We start from the raw sequence: 17,904 nt of genomic DNA on the forward strand, positions 1-17,904 counted from the left end.
CAGCAGCCACCACCTTCCTCCCCCAACTCCTGCCTACCTGTGGCCCCCCACCGATCAACTCCTCCCCTACCCACCCACCCCAGGATGCCTTGGAACAGTTGTTCAGCAGCATGCAGTAGGAGTTGGGAGAGGGAGGAGCGGGGACAGGGCACGCTTGTGGGCAGAAAGAGCTGAGTAGGGGTGGAGCAGGGGGTGAAGAGGTGGGGCCTAAGGTGGAGCTGGGGTTGAGTGCCCCTATGGAAAATTAGAAGCCAGCACCTGTGAACACTATAGCTCTGTATGTGAACAATCTGGACCAGTGGTAGGCAACCTGCAGACCACATGCGGCCGATCAGGCCACATGCGGCCGATCAGGGTAATCTGCTGGCAGGCCACCAGACAGTTTGTTTACATTTGCACAGCCGCTCACAGCTCCCAGTGGCCACAGTTCACTGTTCCCAGCCAATGGAAGCTGCGGGAAGTGGCGCGGGCCACAGGGATGTGCTGGCTGCTGCTTCTTGCAGCTCCCATTGGCTGGGAACGGCAAACTGTGGCCACTGAGAGCTGCGAGCAGCCATGCAAATGGAAGCAAACTGTTGGGCAGCCTGCTAGCGGATTACCCTGATGGGCCGTGTGTGGCCCGCAGGCTGCCCCCACTGATCTAAACTAAGGTCATTTTTATTCCACAAGAGGAATTATACTGCTTAGCAATACCCATACAATTATACCGCTATATTTCTGCTGGTCAATTTCCCTGTGATAAGTCCTAGGCTCTTGAAAGCAGGCATTGTGTCTCTCACTTTATCTGTAGAGCAGCTAATAAACTTTGGGTGCTATATAAATTAATATCTGCCTTCAATCCACTAGCACTTAGGCTGGTTTAGGTGTATTTGTATAATGTTATATCTGTTTCAGATAACAACCAAGCAGCGCAAAAAAAAAATAAAAAAAAAAATCCACCGCTGAACAGAAGATTATTCTTTAATCAGTCTCTCCCATCCCCACAAATTTGTAGAGCATCTTGCAAAATAAAAAACAGAAAACCCACACAAATGCAGCTCATCACAATAAGAGTTGTGCTGTGTTATTTGCACTATAACAAGGCCTGCCTAACGTGTTATGAATTCATTGCCTCCTTCCTATTTAGTTTTATTTTCTTTTAAAATATGCAAAGCTTTTTCTGAACAGCTGCATAAACAATGTGGAATATCCGCTGTCCCTGCTATATCAGTATTGTATGGTTACTATTCTTCAGTCTCCTTGTGACCCCTGACTCCCCCTGAAAAGTATAAAATGGCCTAACATTCAGAAAACATTAGTAGGATCTTAAAAATTCAGGACAAAGTTGAATGGAAAGATGCTAACCCTTTTTCAGCTGTATCTTTCTGCAATGAGCAGCCCACAACCTGCAAAAACACAAAACAAACAAGAAGGTTGACAGGAACTCCTCCTGTACTGGGCTGGAGAATGTAGCTGCAGTTCTAGGTACCTACAAAATCACTTAACTGGGAAAGTCTTCTGTAACAAGAATTCCTAAACCACCTACATCAAAGTTTTACAGAATAACCTCCACACTAGCCCAGTTTACTGCTAAAATCTGGTGACATCAATGTGCTTGAGGCGATTTACAATCTACTAAAAATTATGTTAGAAACCAGTGTTTTTAATTTTGCTTTAAAGCTGGAGTTCCAAGATATTGTTTCTTTAGCAGTTAAAACTTACTGAACTACCAACTTTCACCATAATAAAAAGTTAAATCATTTGCAGCCAGGATTTCCTACATTTATATTCCCAAGGAGTTAATTGATACGTTTAAATACCGACATTAAATTTCTATTGTTTGTGACTATGGGACAGGCTGTCAATTTGCTTCTGTATAGATCTCCATTTCTAGAGAGAGTTAATTATTGTAACTGATCCACGTAATGCAGAGTGTTGTGTGTAGTGAGAAATTCTCAGGGTAGATTCAAATGTTTAAGGAACAGAACCATGAATCTGCATTTCTTTCCAATGCCTATAAACACCCAGAAGTTCTTCTTTCCAAGCTTAGATACATTTAAATATATGTTTAAACAAATAGGAATTTCTACCTGTTAATTTCCTTTCTGCATAGCATTACGTCAAATTGGATTCTAATGGATTACTGCTTTTTCCTCCTGTGTACCCAACAGCTTTAACCAAACGCAACATGATTAAACATTAAATGTGTGTTAACCTGTTCTCCATCCAATTCAGTAGACTCTTGTCAAGATAACTATGAGATTCAAGAGTTCAGGTTCTTAATTTCTTCGGATTTATAACTTTTCTTTAAAAAAATGTTATACAAAAACAGATTTAATTCCTTTTCAAGGTGGGTCACTCCAAGCGGGTATAATACTGAAGTAAAAGGTTATAAACAGGTAAAAATTCCTATATCTGCACTGTATTACTTCAATTAAGAGATACAGAACCTCTCTAGAACTCTGCTTCCCAAGTACTTGAAGGAAGAAATAAGATTTCAAGTCAGAAAATGTACTATACCTCACATGATCATCTTACATTCGCCAAACACTGCAGACAAATTAAATGTAGAAAAGACTACACAACTGAATACTTCTGCCACAGAAGCTTTCCTTCTTTTGGCCCAAGATGACAATATGGATTAGTAGTATGCCAAATTCCCTACCGGTAATGGAAGATTTTCATAGATAAGACTCATGAATGCAAAACTTAAATCAGACCTTTGATCATTACAAAGTGTTTATGAATTAAGTGCTTCTCCAATTCTAACAAAGTAACATAGCGTATATACTCGTTCATTAGCCCGTTCGTTTATAAGCTTTCCCCTCTCCTCCCCGTAATATGGTTAGGTAAAAATAGCAAAAACTATATGACGCTTTCATAAGCTAACCCTATATTTCAGGGGCTGGCAAACTTTGGCTTCTGGCCTGTTAGGGTAAGCCATTAGAAGGCCTGGATATTTTGTTTACTTGGAGTGTCTGCAGGCACAGAGCCCCTCAGTTCCTAGTGTCTGCAGTTTGCCGCTCCCATTGGCTGGGAACAGCGAACCGTAGCCACAGGGAGCCGAGGGACTCCATGCTTGCAGACGCTCCAGGTAAACAATGTATTAAATACTCAATTCAATGATTCCATAGAGTTTAAAATCATCTAATTTTGGTGTAAACCCATTTATAAGCCGACCCCCACTCTTTGATGCGTCACTTTTACACAAAAAATGTTCAGTTTCTGAACAAGTATATACGGTACTAATGTCCTGCAAAGGTCCAAGGCGTGCCACCTCCTTTCTAAAGACGCGCTAGATTTCATAGAAAATTTGGCAAGGAGATGAATTAAAATGAAAGATTAACACTTTGGCCAAGAAGATCAAAATCAAAATAACTTTACGTGGTAGAAAATTAGATATGGAAGTTGTGATGAATTATGCCAGCTCACTGACTCTTCTGAAGGAGACATGGGCCACCAAAACAGTACTCTGAAAGTTAAGGATTAAACGTATATTGTGACTATGAGTTCAGAGGGGAAATTAAAAATGACATTTAGGGACCAACTGAACGCTTCAACATGGGCCAACTGGGATAACTAGAGGTCTGACTAGTGCTCTTTGATACTGGTGACGGGTGGCAACATAAACCCTATTAGCATGGTGGCTTTCAGAAACTGAATGACTAAGAGGTAGAAGGTTGCCTGGAAGCACTTTAATGGCCTCAATGAGTGACATACTGGGGATAGGACAAGTGGTGGGGGTGAGAGATTTCTCACCAGTAATTCTATTTGTTATCTCTTCTCCCTACTCAGCAACAGAAGACAATGTTGAATTTTCAACTACCAGGAAGCGAAGAGGCAAAAGTGTCAAGTGGGAGATTTCCACAGCAAAGAAGTAGTAGGATAATATAAAATAGAGGAACTTCAAGTGATGTTTCCCATGGGATGTAGGATGGAATAAATACTGGACCATGACAAACAAACAATTACTAGTGAGTAATTTCCTCTTACTGTACATGCCATTTCTCCCATTTTCCCCAGTAATAGTCAGGAGGTGTTACAAACATCAAGCCAGATGAGGTAGGCTTACCAAGAAGTGGTACTTGGAGAATCTTTCAGGCAAGAGCAATTTCAGTATATAAATACATGTTGGAAGCTGAGATAGCATTCACAAGCGTTGTTCCTAAATCCAGGTATCAGGAACAATAGGCCAATTACTGATGTCGGATCTCCAACAAAGTGGGAGACAAACTGATCTCTACATCTGATTCCTGCCTGCCTGCACATTTAATAACTGAATACTTCTGGGTTATGTTCACTTCTGATTACTGAAATCATTTGTCAAATATGTTGACCTTTCTGGCTAAAAATCCAGAAGATGCTGACATCAACTGGATAGCAGCTATAGACATTTCTGGGGAAACTGCTAAAATCTGTCCCCAGTAAAGGCATGAGGACAACACTGAATCTGTCTCAAGTTCAGAAATGAAAATCCAACTGGTATATGTAGTTAGATCTGTTGGAAAAGTAGGTTTTTGCTTTTCTGCTTTTGTTCTCATTAGACTCCTTAAAGATGCTGTGTCTAGACTCGCTCTAAAGATGCAGCCTTTTACAGGGGAATGCAAGTAATTTGGGTCAAGACATCAGCCACACTGCTTGCCAGGGCACGATGATACTTAAGATGCCTTTGGACAAGATCCTCAGTATCCTTGGCAGAATAATATACAAAAGCTATAGCTAGGTGCTGTGAACAACCAATCCCTGAAGAATAAGGACAGAAAGAAGAACTGAAATGAAATCTATCTGGATAGAAAATATTCAAGAATATTTCTTCATTTAAGTGTAGTCTAAGAAATGAAGTCAAGTCCTATTTTATGAGGGAAAACTCATTACAGCTGATTGTTAATCCGGTGAGATCAGAGGGAGATTGGTAATTATTTCATTCGTATCAACTAGATATGGATGTAAGCACGTGAGAATGAATGACTAAAGTACCAATTTCTCTCCTCTCAGCAAATAGTCACATTCTTTTGAGTTGGTGGAATTGTTGCTCTTTATTGAAGTTGTTAAACTGGTTGTCTCTAATACAGAGCTGTCTTCTTGGTTTAATTAGTAAGAATAGTTTTTACAAACTGTTGGGCTGCAGAGACGGTACATAAAGACAATGAGTAGGCTGTATTTCCTACTAGGCTTTCTATTCTTTAAGCAGACTGGGATGCTAAGATGGTGTGGGAATCCGAAGCTGCAGGAAGTTAAGTTTGGTAGTGCTCATGTGGAGTAAATAATAGCAGTTTAGCTTGCAAGACAGTTTCAGCATATTGGTAAAGGGGCCACCCAGACTAAACAGAAAGCTTAATGAAAAAGTGCTACCAAGTCAGGTAGGAAAGATGTTACAAACTGAGCCTGCTGCTGCTTATTCTCCTCTACGAATTGAGTTCTCCTTCAGAAAGATGGTGCCTGTGAATGTAGGAAGCCACTATGAATTGTTCTTCAAGCTCTCTCCTGTCTTCTGGCAGAACGGAACTGGAGTGTGCAGCAGGCTCTGGAGAGCCTGCAATGGAAACCATGTCCCAAAATTAGGAGAGTCAGAGAAAGGTTGTTCAACACAATTTAAGCAGTCTGGCTCCGGGACAACATAAAGACTGGAAACAACATAAAGAACACTTTCTACCTCTTCAGAGTGTTTCAGCCACTTGTAAACCTCTAACTGCATCTCTCCCAAGAAGGCAGAGAAACAAGAAAACCGTCATGAACAAGTGTGACAATATTGTTTTGCTTTACTCAAGATGCTTCTTACATAGGAGGAAAAGTAACCCATTAGTCTTTGAGCTGACATAGTAAAATGCAGAATCCAATGAGATGTTGTAAAAGCATTAAAGACGCTCTGAAATCACTTATCACTGACACACTGGCAACCAGTCAGAAAGAACACATTGGTGTATAGCACTTCCCCACCCAATGAACCAGAACAACAGAGAAAACCAGAATGCAAAGCTAACAACATTCCTAAACAGAGCTGCCAACTGTCCAGTTTGGCTGGACAATTTCAGATTTTGAAAATCTTGCCCACCAAATGCCTCAGGACAGTTGAGAGCTATGAAGCAGAGGGAGCAATGGCACTATTGTGATCTGAACAGAGCAGGACCGCTTCTAGCTGCTCACTGACCCCCTTTTCCTACCCTGGTTTGATTGTCTCTACACTACAAGCAGTCAGCTCATTTTATCACTGTTGCAGCGTCTACACAAAGATCAATGAAAGGCTCTCCTTGAGCAAGAAGACTATGAAACAAGTAGACAGGAGCCAGGAAAGTAATAGGGATTAATTGTTGGAAAAAGTAGGGGGAGGGGAGAAACAGGCAGCCATTCAGGAAATATAGAAAGAAAAAGTTTTTCAAAGGTCTACTGGCTACTGAGGGTTCTCGTCTCCTTTTTTCCTCTCACCCTTCTAGGAATAAAAACATTTACCAGAAGACGCACAGAACTGTCCCATGCTTGCGTTTCTGTTGGCCCACAGAGTTTTAGTTAAGAAATTCCCCATCAAAAGTGTTCACATGTTGCAAAGTAGATGGACAACAACAGGGGAAAGGGAGCATTTTAAAAAACTTTTAGAGTTAATTTTGGATGGGCCTTTTATATCCTCAGAAAGAGCCTTATAACAGCTTTCCTTATCACTTACTTATATCAATAAATGTAGATAAGTTGCCATATTATTTTTGTCTTGTACTGGAACTTTAGTAGATTCCCAGCATAGTTCTTCAACTAAGTATGTAGTTGGTAAATAAGCCGGAATGTCTGAGTCCATGTAGGTGATCAAGAATTGTTTTGTTTTTAAAGGGAGGATGTGTCTTACTTTTCCAGCATATTACAGGTTATTGCTTGTTTGAAGCATTACATTTTACCATACGGACAAAATCGGCATACTAATTTGCAGAACATCTTCTATTCACTACTGATTCTGACTATTATTGGGAAAAGACATTATAGTCACATGACTTCATTACTGAAGTGTTATTTCTAAAAAAAAAAAATACCTCAACGAATCAAGGAATGTTGCCCAAAAAAATCTACTAAGTGGTAGTATTTTTTTTTTTAAATTCAATAAAACCTAACCTATTCTACACCAATGTGAATTTTTGATTATTATAACATTGTCTGGAATAATGTGAATCTAACCCTAACTTGAATTTACTTGTTGCAATAAGCCTATAAGCACCTGTGAAAAACTTGACTATTTATAAAGGTAGAACAGGGGTTTGTTTTATTTTGTTTTTGAGAAATTGGACAATTTTGTTTCATTGATGTTCTTTGATAGCAAAGGAATAAAGAGAAGAAATAAGCAGCCTTTTCTTTCAAAGACCTTACTTGTATACTGCTGGTTCAATAAGTCTCCTTTGGCAATGGTTCTCAACCAAGGGTCAGGGGGTCCGCCAAGCAGGGCTGGCATTAAATTGCTGGGTCCCAGAGCAGAAGGCCAAAGCCCCACCTCATGGGGCTGAGGCCTGAGGCCCCACGCCGACAGCTGAAGTTGAAGCCCTGGCAACTTAGCTTCATGGGGTCCCTGGTGGCATGGGGCCCCAGACAGTTGTCCTCCTTGCTACCCCTTAACACTGGTCCTGGCTTTTATGTGCGGCCATGGAGTTTTTATAGCATGTTGGGGGAGCTCAGAAAGAAAAAAGGTTGAGAACTCCTGTCCTATGGGTTATCATGTTTAGCTTCTAAGGTTATTTATTAACAGATTTACCTGTGCTTCCTCTTCTTCTTTCTTGGAGGAGTATCAACATCTTCAGCAGGAACTGGAGCAATAATACTAGATTCTTTTACTCTAAACTCATACACCTAGCAAGAGATACCATAACATATATCTCACTGATAGAAAATGAAGCTTTCTATTATGTTAGAATGATTTCCTCCAACACCTTACAAATTATAACAAGCCACAAAATTTCTTCTCTTTATAGATATGTCTCTTATTTTATCTGATTTGATCTTAAATGATCAAATAAAAATAGCTGTGTATTTTAAACTGTATGATACATTCAAATCACTAAAATTCATTGTACAAATTTTTAAAAATCAGAAAAGACAGGGTTCTCAGGAACACCAAGTTGGTTAATAAATTCTCTTATAAGAAGAATGAGTATTAACATATTTTCTATCCAGTTTTGAAAATGGAATGCTGCCACCTAAATAAGCAATTTTCACTTCTTACCTGCCTGCATGTTTTGGTCCCAATTAATCTAGCAATTGCACAGAAGTTATCATAGTAGGTGCCAATGAGAACTCTGAACATCGAGGCTTCTGCACCACTCCATTCCACATTTTCAGGAGGCTCAATATTTGGCTTCATCTTTATTGGTGTCTGACACCTGGAATTTGCCTCTGCAACATCAAGAGCACTCATAATTTAAGTTTCCATGACTCTTAAAAACATCAAGTTATGTGAACTGTAACAGAACAAAGTCCTGTTTTTTTTAAGTGAGAAGACACCACATACAGAAATTTTAACACATCTACAGACAGAAGCTATAATCAGACAGTGGGAAGAAATCAGGTAGCACAGTCTAGCTTCTGAAAGTATTCAGGAGACAGTGCTGAACAAATGAAGTTATTCTGAACTTTCATTATAAGGCTCTCTGTGATAAAGATACCATATCATATCTTCTAATTAAATTAAAAGTCCAAATATACCCAAAAATATGTGGCTTCTAAGGTTGCTTAATTATGGTTTGAGACCTCTCCTCACAAATCACAATTCATTTCCTATTAAAGCATTGACTGGCCTCACCAGAAGAACTGGATGTTTCATCTTTCTTCTCTTCTTCCTCTTTATCATTATTTTCACCTCCAGTTTCTGCTCCTGCTTCCCTGTCACTATCTGTGTCCTTTGATTCCAACACATTTATTGTTGGTGTGCTGGGCCTACTGGTGTTATTTGGAAGTCTTCCTCTTCGGCGGCCACCTGGGCGCTTTGGTGGCGTCTTTATTCGCTCAGCAGTCAGTGCAGCTGCAAACTCCTTTGCCCCTTCCTAAATAAAGAATAAGAGTCTTCAGTACGTGGGTTTGAAATGTTTTAATTTGAGGAGGAAGGAGGTGAGAATGGATCACTAGTCACTTAAAGCCAAAGCCTGCATAATTTACACAGCAGGTTTCAGATAAAATAACTATTTACATATTTTAAAATAAATCCAAAAATGTTTATCTACAATGCTTTTCAGTTGTCTCATGTTCATGATCTTTACTGTGTGCATCAATAAAGTACACACAGTTTGAGATCTCAATTTACTTAGCTGTGATATTAGTACCAAAATTCTATTTTCACTTAAAAAAATGAAAAAAAACACACTTTCATCTTTGATGATGGACAAATAAAAATTTTCCAGCATAAAGTCCATTGCCAAAAACAGAAATGTTGGGAACTGTTAAGGTGTTATAGCTAAAAAAAAGTCTGGTATGACAGGGAAAGAGGATTACAGCATAGTATTTTCTCTCATTTTCTTTGAGATGGATATGATTGAGAGAACGCATAGCAGGCCTGCACAAAATGCAGCCCACTGTGCGGCCCGCAGGCAAGCGGCAGGGTGGGGCTGCTGGGTTCGTCCTCTGCCCCGGGGGGGTGGGAGGAGCTTCGCCTCACAGCCCTGCGCGTGCCGCACTCCAACCACCCTAACGGCCAGAACTGCACGTCTCTGTCTTCCGCTTCCCCCACCTGGCGTACAGTGGATGCATCACTTCCGGGACCCCCTGAGGTGGGAAGCACTGGCCACAAGGCAGAACCGGAAGTGCTGAGCGAGGGGAGGGTCACCCGGCCTGGGCTCGAGGCGTAACTCGGGAGGGCGGGGGGGATGGACTGGGCCAAGACATCCCCCCACAAAACCTCCCTTTGGTTGGGGGCGGGGCGGCTACTGCGCTGCTTGGTCCCAGGGCGGCCTCCATAGAGATCGGGGGCAGGTGGGTTGAACTGTCTGTGGGTGGCTAGGAAATCCCCGGGGGAGAGGTAGGTGGGTGCGGGTGTGGGGCCTGCCCTGCCCCGACTGCTGCTGGATCCTATGCACCCAAGCCCCAGCTCCCAGGCCTGGGGAGGGGGAGAGACAGGGAGGTGCTGACAGACTGCAGGCACCATGTTCTGGGCCTGCGCCAGCTGCCCTGCCACTACTACAGGGAGCAACACACTGCCTCCCTCTCCCCCCACCCGCAACCTGGAAAGTGAGGCAGCAAAGTACCCCCTCCAGGTGCCCCTCCCAGTACACTCTCAAACCCCTCCCACACCCCCCAAATACTCCCTCCCAGTACACACACACACACATCCCTCCAGCTCCGTCCTGAAATATGGTAACCCTATACTGTTAGAGGTACATACTTTCGTATGAAATAATTCAACTTCCCAATTTGAACTTTGGCCTGGTCACTGGAGTCACTATCCTTACTTTTGTGAAAAGTGCTATGAAAGCTTTGACTGCAAGTTGCTATCACCTAAATTTTACATCTTCATTAGCACAGTATCTTCTAACACCACGTGGGACACTAATCATCAGAGTTTCCTACAGCACTGCATATTATGTCTTGACTAGATTCATTTGACTACAAGCTTAAACTTTTTCAAACACTTGATTTTTATTTTTTGCTAAATAGAAAGTACAAAAAAACTCCCAACTCTCTATCTACCCAATGAAATAAGTTCTCTTACCAGATGCTGATAACAATGCTGTCCACAAGGTTTATTATCTAAGGCTGTTTCTGTATTCTTCCGTTTGTAAGTGTTAGGAGTTGCATGGAATGCTGTAAAATAAAAATATTTCTCAAGTATTTTTAAATGTGTTTCATCAACAAATACTTGCAAAATTGAAAATTTATCTGAACTTCACCAAAACTGGCCTGACGACAACCATGGTAACAGTGAAAGAAAAACCTAAATGGTATTTTATTTACCATTTAAAAAAAAATGAATGGGCAAGTAAAATTGTGCAAAGCTGATAATTTATAGTATGTGTTTCCACCTATTCAGATCACCATCTTAAGTAAAAATGATTACCCTTTACACACACACACACACACACACACCCAGGGGCAAGGTCCTGGGTTAGTTTTGTTTCCCCTGCCCTCTTTCAGACAGAGCATTGGTACTACCAGTGGGAATCAAACTTCTTATTCAGGGACTCTCCATCAAGAACATGCTCCTTCCTGCTTCAAGACCAGGACAAATAATGGCTGACACCTAAGCAATCAATCCTGAATTTTACAATTATCAAAGATGTAATTTCCATTAAACATTTGGAACTTAAAGTGGGAGCAAATTTTTACTATACCCACTTCCAGGCCACTTCACACTGCTCTGAAAGTGTAAATATGCCTTAGTGTAGATGAGACTTCAGTGTTCACATAGATGCAAAATGAGATGTAATAATTCCCTTAACTGTTCCTTTGATGTCCAAAGACCACCTCAAAAGAACTCTTCACCACAGAAAAATACAATAAAAAAAAATAAGCCCTTTCGAATATCTTGACTTTCCTCTTTTTGCTGTAATTTCCTAAGTAGTGTGGGAAACTTGCAGTTACACTGTCAATAGAACGTGTGTTCTAAATTATGCAGGTGCTTTTGAAAATTCCACATGCAGCCTGATGGTTATTCAATTAGTTCTCCGGTATTTGAGGGGAAAACTGAAATGACCTAATGTTTCCAATTTCTTTTTAAGAGGGTGTGCATGAAGATTAAATACCATCTCTGAGGTCATCTTTATACATCATAAAAAAGCAAGGAAGAACACACTTTTGTTCTGTGGTTCATCGTCAATATTTCAAGAGACATTCATATGATCATTTGTTCAAAAGATACTTAGCCCTCTTAACCACAGATCAGGGTCACCATGGAAGCATAATCTAGATAAGCTACCTCATGGATATCTTCTGTATTAGCTACGCCTGAACTGAACAAATATAGCCAGGAAGGAAGATAAAAATCAACTCCTTTTCAGAGGAATCCAATGACAGAGGGGAAAAAATTGGTAAGAAACTGAATGTCACTTGTATTTCCAGTGGGCTATTATACACAATGAAGAAAACAAATAGAGCGAGAATCAGGCTCTGAAAAGATAACTAGCCTCAATTTAACCTCTAGTATACATTGACTAATATTTATTTTTAAGGCTATTAAAGATCTTTTACAATTTTGCCATATTAACATAACTGCAGTGTTTACATTTCTCCCTCAATTTAGTATAGGGAAAATCTGAATAACATGAATTTTCAAGCAGCAATAGTTAAGATGTAAAAGCAACTGCTGTGGATTCACAAGATTGTATGTCAAGTCTCAACGGTAAGCAATTTAATTCCATAGTGAAAATATGATACTCAGATTGCACAATTCTGAAGCACAAAAGGTAACAAATTTTAGACTATGGTCATACACCTCTACCCCGATATAATGCTGTCCTTGGGAGCTAAAAAAATCTTACTACGTTATAGGTGAAACCGCGTTTTAATCGAACTCACTTTGATCTGCTGGAGTGCGCAGCCCCGCTTCCCCCGGAGCACTGCTTTACTGCGTTATATCCGAATTCGTGTTATATCGGGTTAGAGGTGTACATACAGCAAAATATGGAGAAGAGAGTTTGAACTCAATATCACGAAGACTGAAACACTAAACATGCTGAGCCAGATCCTCAGCTGATGTAAACCGACAGCTCCAAAGACTAACATAGAACTGCACCAATTTACACCAGGACCTGCTATCCTCTTTGAAATTAGTGTAGTTCTAGGGTACTTTTTAATCCCACAACCTAAAAGGAATTGGTATATTTGGTTCCAATTTAAACCTAATAGTTAGCAATAAAGCCCAGTTGAGACTTAATAAGTACAATTTAAAAAAATAGTAATAATAATGGGAGGCAAGGGAGAGAGAACATTCATGAGACTCGGACTGTTCCCAAATACTTTGTATTGCTGCACGTAGGCTTTGTAATCTGATGTCTGAAACTGTGATTCTTAAGCACCGTAAGTCTTTACATTGCTGTATAAATATCAAATAAAATATTAACAATACTATTTTAGTTAAAAAGTTCTTACCACCAGGAGTCCCAAATATGTTAAATAACTCCTTACCAAACACTATATTTAGAAGTAATAGCTGCATTGTTGAACTCTCAGTTACTAGGAAGTGCCAAAGTTCAGGATAAATGCACAACTTCAGCTCTGCCACCTTTAAAGTATGCATTATACTTAACTTTACCATTTCTTTTTCCCCTACATTGAAGTTTATAGCTTTAATATTGTATGTAGTTTCTGGAATGCATGTATGTATTCTGCACCTATACATCTCTGAAGTTTTGTACATTAAATATATGAAATATACACTCAAAGAAATCTTATACCTCAAAACATTTAATGCCAGAAGTTTTAAACATTATTTTTCAGTTTCTAAAAATAATGAAGGGAAGCAGGAAAACAGAAAGCAGTAACAGAGGAAAAGCAAGTCTTTCAGTATTTAAAATGTTTAGGGCTGAAAATATGGACTTTTTATTGTTCTGAAAGACTTGCTTTCTTCTATATTAACACTTTCTCCTCTCCTCCCCACAATCCACAAGGAAAATGGCTCTGCAGTAATTTGAGAATACAGCTGGGAACACTGGTTGCAAGTGATATACAAGCCTGTAGCAATCTGCAGAAATCAAAACTATTTTATATGTATCAGTTTCACATGTGAACATTTCCATTATGAACTCTTATGGGCACGGCTATATTTGTCCTAAAAATGTGCCAATAATTTTCTCCCTGGTCTGCACAAAAGCAAATTTAAAAAACGAAACCAAAAACCAAATCTCTGCTGTTGTGCTTCTGTTCTATTGCAAACTAGGCATTTCAGCATTTTAACACATCACCACGGACATCTGAAAAAGAAGGTGCATCGGGAGTTAACATACAAATACTTTAAAACCTACACCACAAGAATTTTGTCTAGATCAGTCAAAACTCTGTTGGGTATTTTTTATTGCTGTTGGTTGGTTTCTGGGTGGCGGGGCCAGTTAGAGGACCCATTCGCATAGAAGGAATGTCAATATTGTGAATGTCATTCTTGCTATAGTAAAAAGTTTTTGTTGTTTTTCTCTCCCCAACAGTGGAAGGTTTCAGTTTCCTAGGGATCTAGAGTCTGGAAGTTCATTCCATAGCCGGATCTCTTCAATCAAGATTGCAATCTTCTCCTGGGATTTTTGATCTGCATTGTCCCCAATTGGCTCATAATCGTCAAGACCTTACTCATTCCTAATATTTATGAAGGTGTAAATGCATAGGCAGCATTTTAGCCTGGAATGTACTCTTGTTCTATAAACAAGCTTTCTGGGAAGTTCTCTACACCCTATAATTATCCCTCTTCTAAATTCTATTATTCCAGACAATTAGGTATAACTACGAGCAAAAGAAGACAGTAATACACACTGTTCCAGTAATGTCATCACCTGTAAATAAAGGGGTACCCAGCTCATCAAGTGTACTTGACATTTCAAAAGTTAATAACTTCTTTCCAGCATTTTACTAGAAATTCAGAATATTTGGATAAAAAACTTGAAACTATATAAAATGATGCTAGCTAGTCTCAATAAGAAGGGGGTCTGTACTGATAAACAGGAGGATTAAAAGAAAAAAAAACACAGATCAAGTGGGTAATTTCCATTCTCTCTTTGATTCTCTATGCCATTCCAGACCTTTGGACCTCCCAAAGTAGCACTCTGATTGCTATAAGGTGGAATTAGCACTCCACAGTGGGCTCCTCCATTTCCTCCAAAAACTGCATCCGCTGAGGTCTTGACTTCATCCTGCAGTGCTCAGCAAAGGTGTGAAGGTAGCACACAGTGACATTTTAACAGATTGCTATTTGTCCAAGAGGCAGCTCATTAATATTGAGTGGACCCTAAATGCTGCCAACACTATTTTCTCACTACTGAAGTAAACTTTGCCAATTAGTTGTTTAGTCCCAATTCAACAAGGTGGATTTGGCTATATGTCCTTTTTTAACACCTTCATATAAAATGAAAGGTGTCAGACAATCTGAATTTCTGGGTTCTTTTCAGATAAATTTTTCAAGTTCTAGTTCCATTCAAACAATGCCATCTTGCTTCTTTCTTGTTACTGGGGATAGGACAAGGAAAGTAGCAAATACATCCTGCTTCTGAAGGAAAGAGGAGGGGAACTTCGTTAAAAAGCATGTGGCGCTATCTTAAGTGCTACTTTATCCTGATAAAACTATGTAGGAAGGAAGCTTGTAGATAGCAGGTAGGACCAAATTACCTTTTCATTATGGATTGATTACCATTCTCAATTTCATCAGTCTTAAAAAAAACAAAAAAAAAAACAAAAAAAAAACCAAAAAACCTGTGATGCAGTGAGCCCCCCAATGGCACATTATCTGCATGAACCTGAAAGGTTACAGTTCCTGCTGAATTAACTTTCAGTGAGCCAGCATTCATCCCTATGTCCCAACTGTCCTGCCAAAATTCCAGGATAAATGAACTTCCTACACAGCATAGGGATACCACCTATATTGCCACACTACCTTCCAAATTCTCATACTGCAACGGATAGATTACACCTCTACTCCAATATAACGTGACCTGATATAATGCGGTAAAACAGCGCTTCGGGGGGCACTGTGCACGCCAACGGATCAAAGCGAGTTCGATATAACACAGTTTCACCTACAACGCGGTAAGATTTTTTGGCTCTCGAGGACAGCGTTATATCGAGGTAGAGGTGCATTTATCAAGATTAATATGGTACTGTAGGATATTCTGACGTTTATTTACAGCCATTCCATATCCCTGAAGCAAGTTTGATCACTGTGGTTGACAAAGTCCAATGTGAGGAGATTTATTGCTGGAAGCCAAAATGACAATTGCAGATTCACCCATTCTGTGAACTAGTGTCATTTTGGCCAGTCCTAAATTATGAGGATAATATGTTCTGTGGGCCTGGCTATCTTTTGTAGTACCTTCCTCACCATGGACCAGAGCAGGAATATCTATATGCCAAGGTAAATTCAACTTTTAGACTCTATTCCCTCAAAACCGAACAGGGAATATGATATTTATTCTCTGAACTTCTGAAAGACTCAAGACATCCTGTTGCTTTGGTATTAATCAGACTGATATGGCAGGGAGGAATTGGGAGAGATGGTTGAAAAAGGGAGGAGAAGGATCCGGCAGAGCAACTGGTGGGCTGCCCTTGGGCGTCCCATCAAAAGTTCTGCTTGGGCCCTACTGGTGGTTTAGGGGGCTCCTGATTTTGACCTCCTTGGGGGCCAGATTGTCTTCGATGATTCCCTCAACCACGCCTTCTGCTAAAGTCCTGACGTGGCCTAGGCGGGGCGTAAGGACGGTGTGGCTGGGCTGGAAGGTCCTGCGTTGGGTCACGGGTGTGTGCATACCCAGTGAGCGCATTATAATGCGATTGTCCTTCAGACTGTGCAATCTGGGGTCAGTCTTATCTGAGAACAGGCCCTGGCCTTACAAGAGCAAATCCTGAATAGTTTGTTGTACTTCAGGAGGAAGGCCTGATACCTGGAGCCAGGAGATACGCCTCATCGTCACTCCTGATGCCAGAGTTCTGGCTGCAGAGTCCGCTGCATCCAGAGAGGCTTGGAGGGAGGTTCTTGTTACCTTTTTACCCTCCTCAAGTAGGGCCGTAAATTCTTGATGGGACTCCTGGGGAAGAAGCTCCGTAAACTTCCCCAAGGACACCCACGTGTTAAAGTTATATCTACATAAGAGGGCTTGTTGGTTTGCCACCCTAAGTTGGAGGCCCCTGGCCGAGTATATTTTGCGGCCTAGGAAGTCCATGCACCTAGCCTCCTTTGACTTAGGAGTCGGGGCTTGCTGGCCATGACGCTCCCTTTCATTCACCGATTGCACCACTAAAGAGCAAGGAGGTGGGTGAATGTAGAGACATTCATACCCCTTTAAGGAGACCATATATTTTCTCTCTACTCCCCTTGCTGTAGGTGGAATTGAGGCTGGGGATTGTCAAATGGTGTCCGCATTAGCCTGTATGGTGCGGATAAACGGAAGAGCCACTCTAGTAGGTGTATCAGCCGATGGGATGTCCACGACAGGGTCCTCTATTTCAGGCACCACTCCAAGGGGGGAACCCAGCCGACCCACCGAGTGTTGCTAGGATAAAAATCTTCCAACGAACGTGCAGGCGGCGCGCACACACCTAACTGGAATCGATATGAGCAAGCACTCAAAGATGAATGGAATTTTCTCTCTAACTCCTGAACTCAGAAAAAAAATTCTTGAGACTGGAAGTTATTGGCCCAATCCTTCATGATTTCACCACCCTCAAGTGGGTCATCACCTCAAGACAATTTCTCATTTGGAAGCTACTGGTTAATGAGTCTCTTGACTTGAGTTCACTAACAAGTAACTGTATATTGTACTCCCCTCAGTGTCAAATTCAGACAGCTCAAAATCCTTTGCACTCATTCTCTAGTTCCTTCACACATTCTGGGTCTCTGGCTTCAGGATGAGGAAATAAAAGAACCATTCCTCTGATGGTACTCAGAGAAGTCCTTTATTGTTCCCACTTGGAAATGGAAACTGACTGTCTCTCAACACTTTGTTAAAAGATTTCTTCAAAAGGTATGGGCAATACGAATTATAAGTGAATAGGGCATCATTTATGAATGATTTCTAGGACACCTGTCTAAAAATAATTCCACTCCATAAGACTAAGTGGGCTAGAAGTAACCTCTGGTGTGGTCTCAGAAAAGAATAAAAGAATAAAGCAGTTCACGGATATTTATTTCTCCTGCTGAGGACCAAAAAAATCTGAACAGGAAAAGAACAAATCTCTCCAACACACATCTGGTCAGTTTTCAACCTCCCTATGATAAAAAGAGATAAGTATGATAATTTTGGAATAGTATTGGGAAACAAATTTTCTCTCTTTAAAAAAAAA

At 40.6% G+C, this 17,904-nt stretch overlaps 1 protein-coding gene across 5 annotated transcripts in view; it reads right to left on the minus strand.

Annotated features, from left to right (window-relative positions):
- EZH2 (enhancer of zeste 2 polycomb repressive complex 2 subunit) overlaps positions 1 to 17,904 on the minus strand; it is an 84,608-nt gene that overhangs the window by 8,974 nt on the left and 57,730 nt on the right. For all 5 annotated transcript variants that reach the window (XM_030551439.1, XM_030551438.1, XM_030551437.1 and 2 more), the window contains 5 exons: positions 10,646 to 10,737; positions 8,747 to 8,987; positions 8,171 to 8,340; positions 7,703 to 7,797; positions 1,345 to 1,385 (listed from right to left, as the gene is read on the minus strand). In XM_030551439.1, the coding sequence (XP_030407299.1) occupies positions 1,345 to 1,385; positions 7,703 to 7,797; positions 8,171 to 8,340; positions 8,747 to 8,987; positions 10,646 to 10,737 (639 nt within the window). The remainder of the gene's footprint in view (positions 1 to 1,344; positions 1,386 to 7,702; positions 7,798 to 8,170; positions 8,341 to 8,746; positions 8,988 to 10,645; positions 10,738 to 17,904) is intronic.

The sequence above is a fragment of the Gopherus evgoodei genome, chromosome 2 (genome assembly GCF_007399415.2).
Source record: "Gopherus evgoodei ecotype Sinaloan lineage chromosome 2, rGopEvg1_v1.p, whole genome shotgun sequence".
In the NCBI taxonomy this organism is placed as follows: Eukaryota; Metazoa; Chordata; order Testudines; family Testudinidae; genus Gopherus; species Gopherus evgoodei.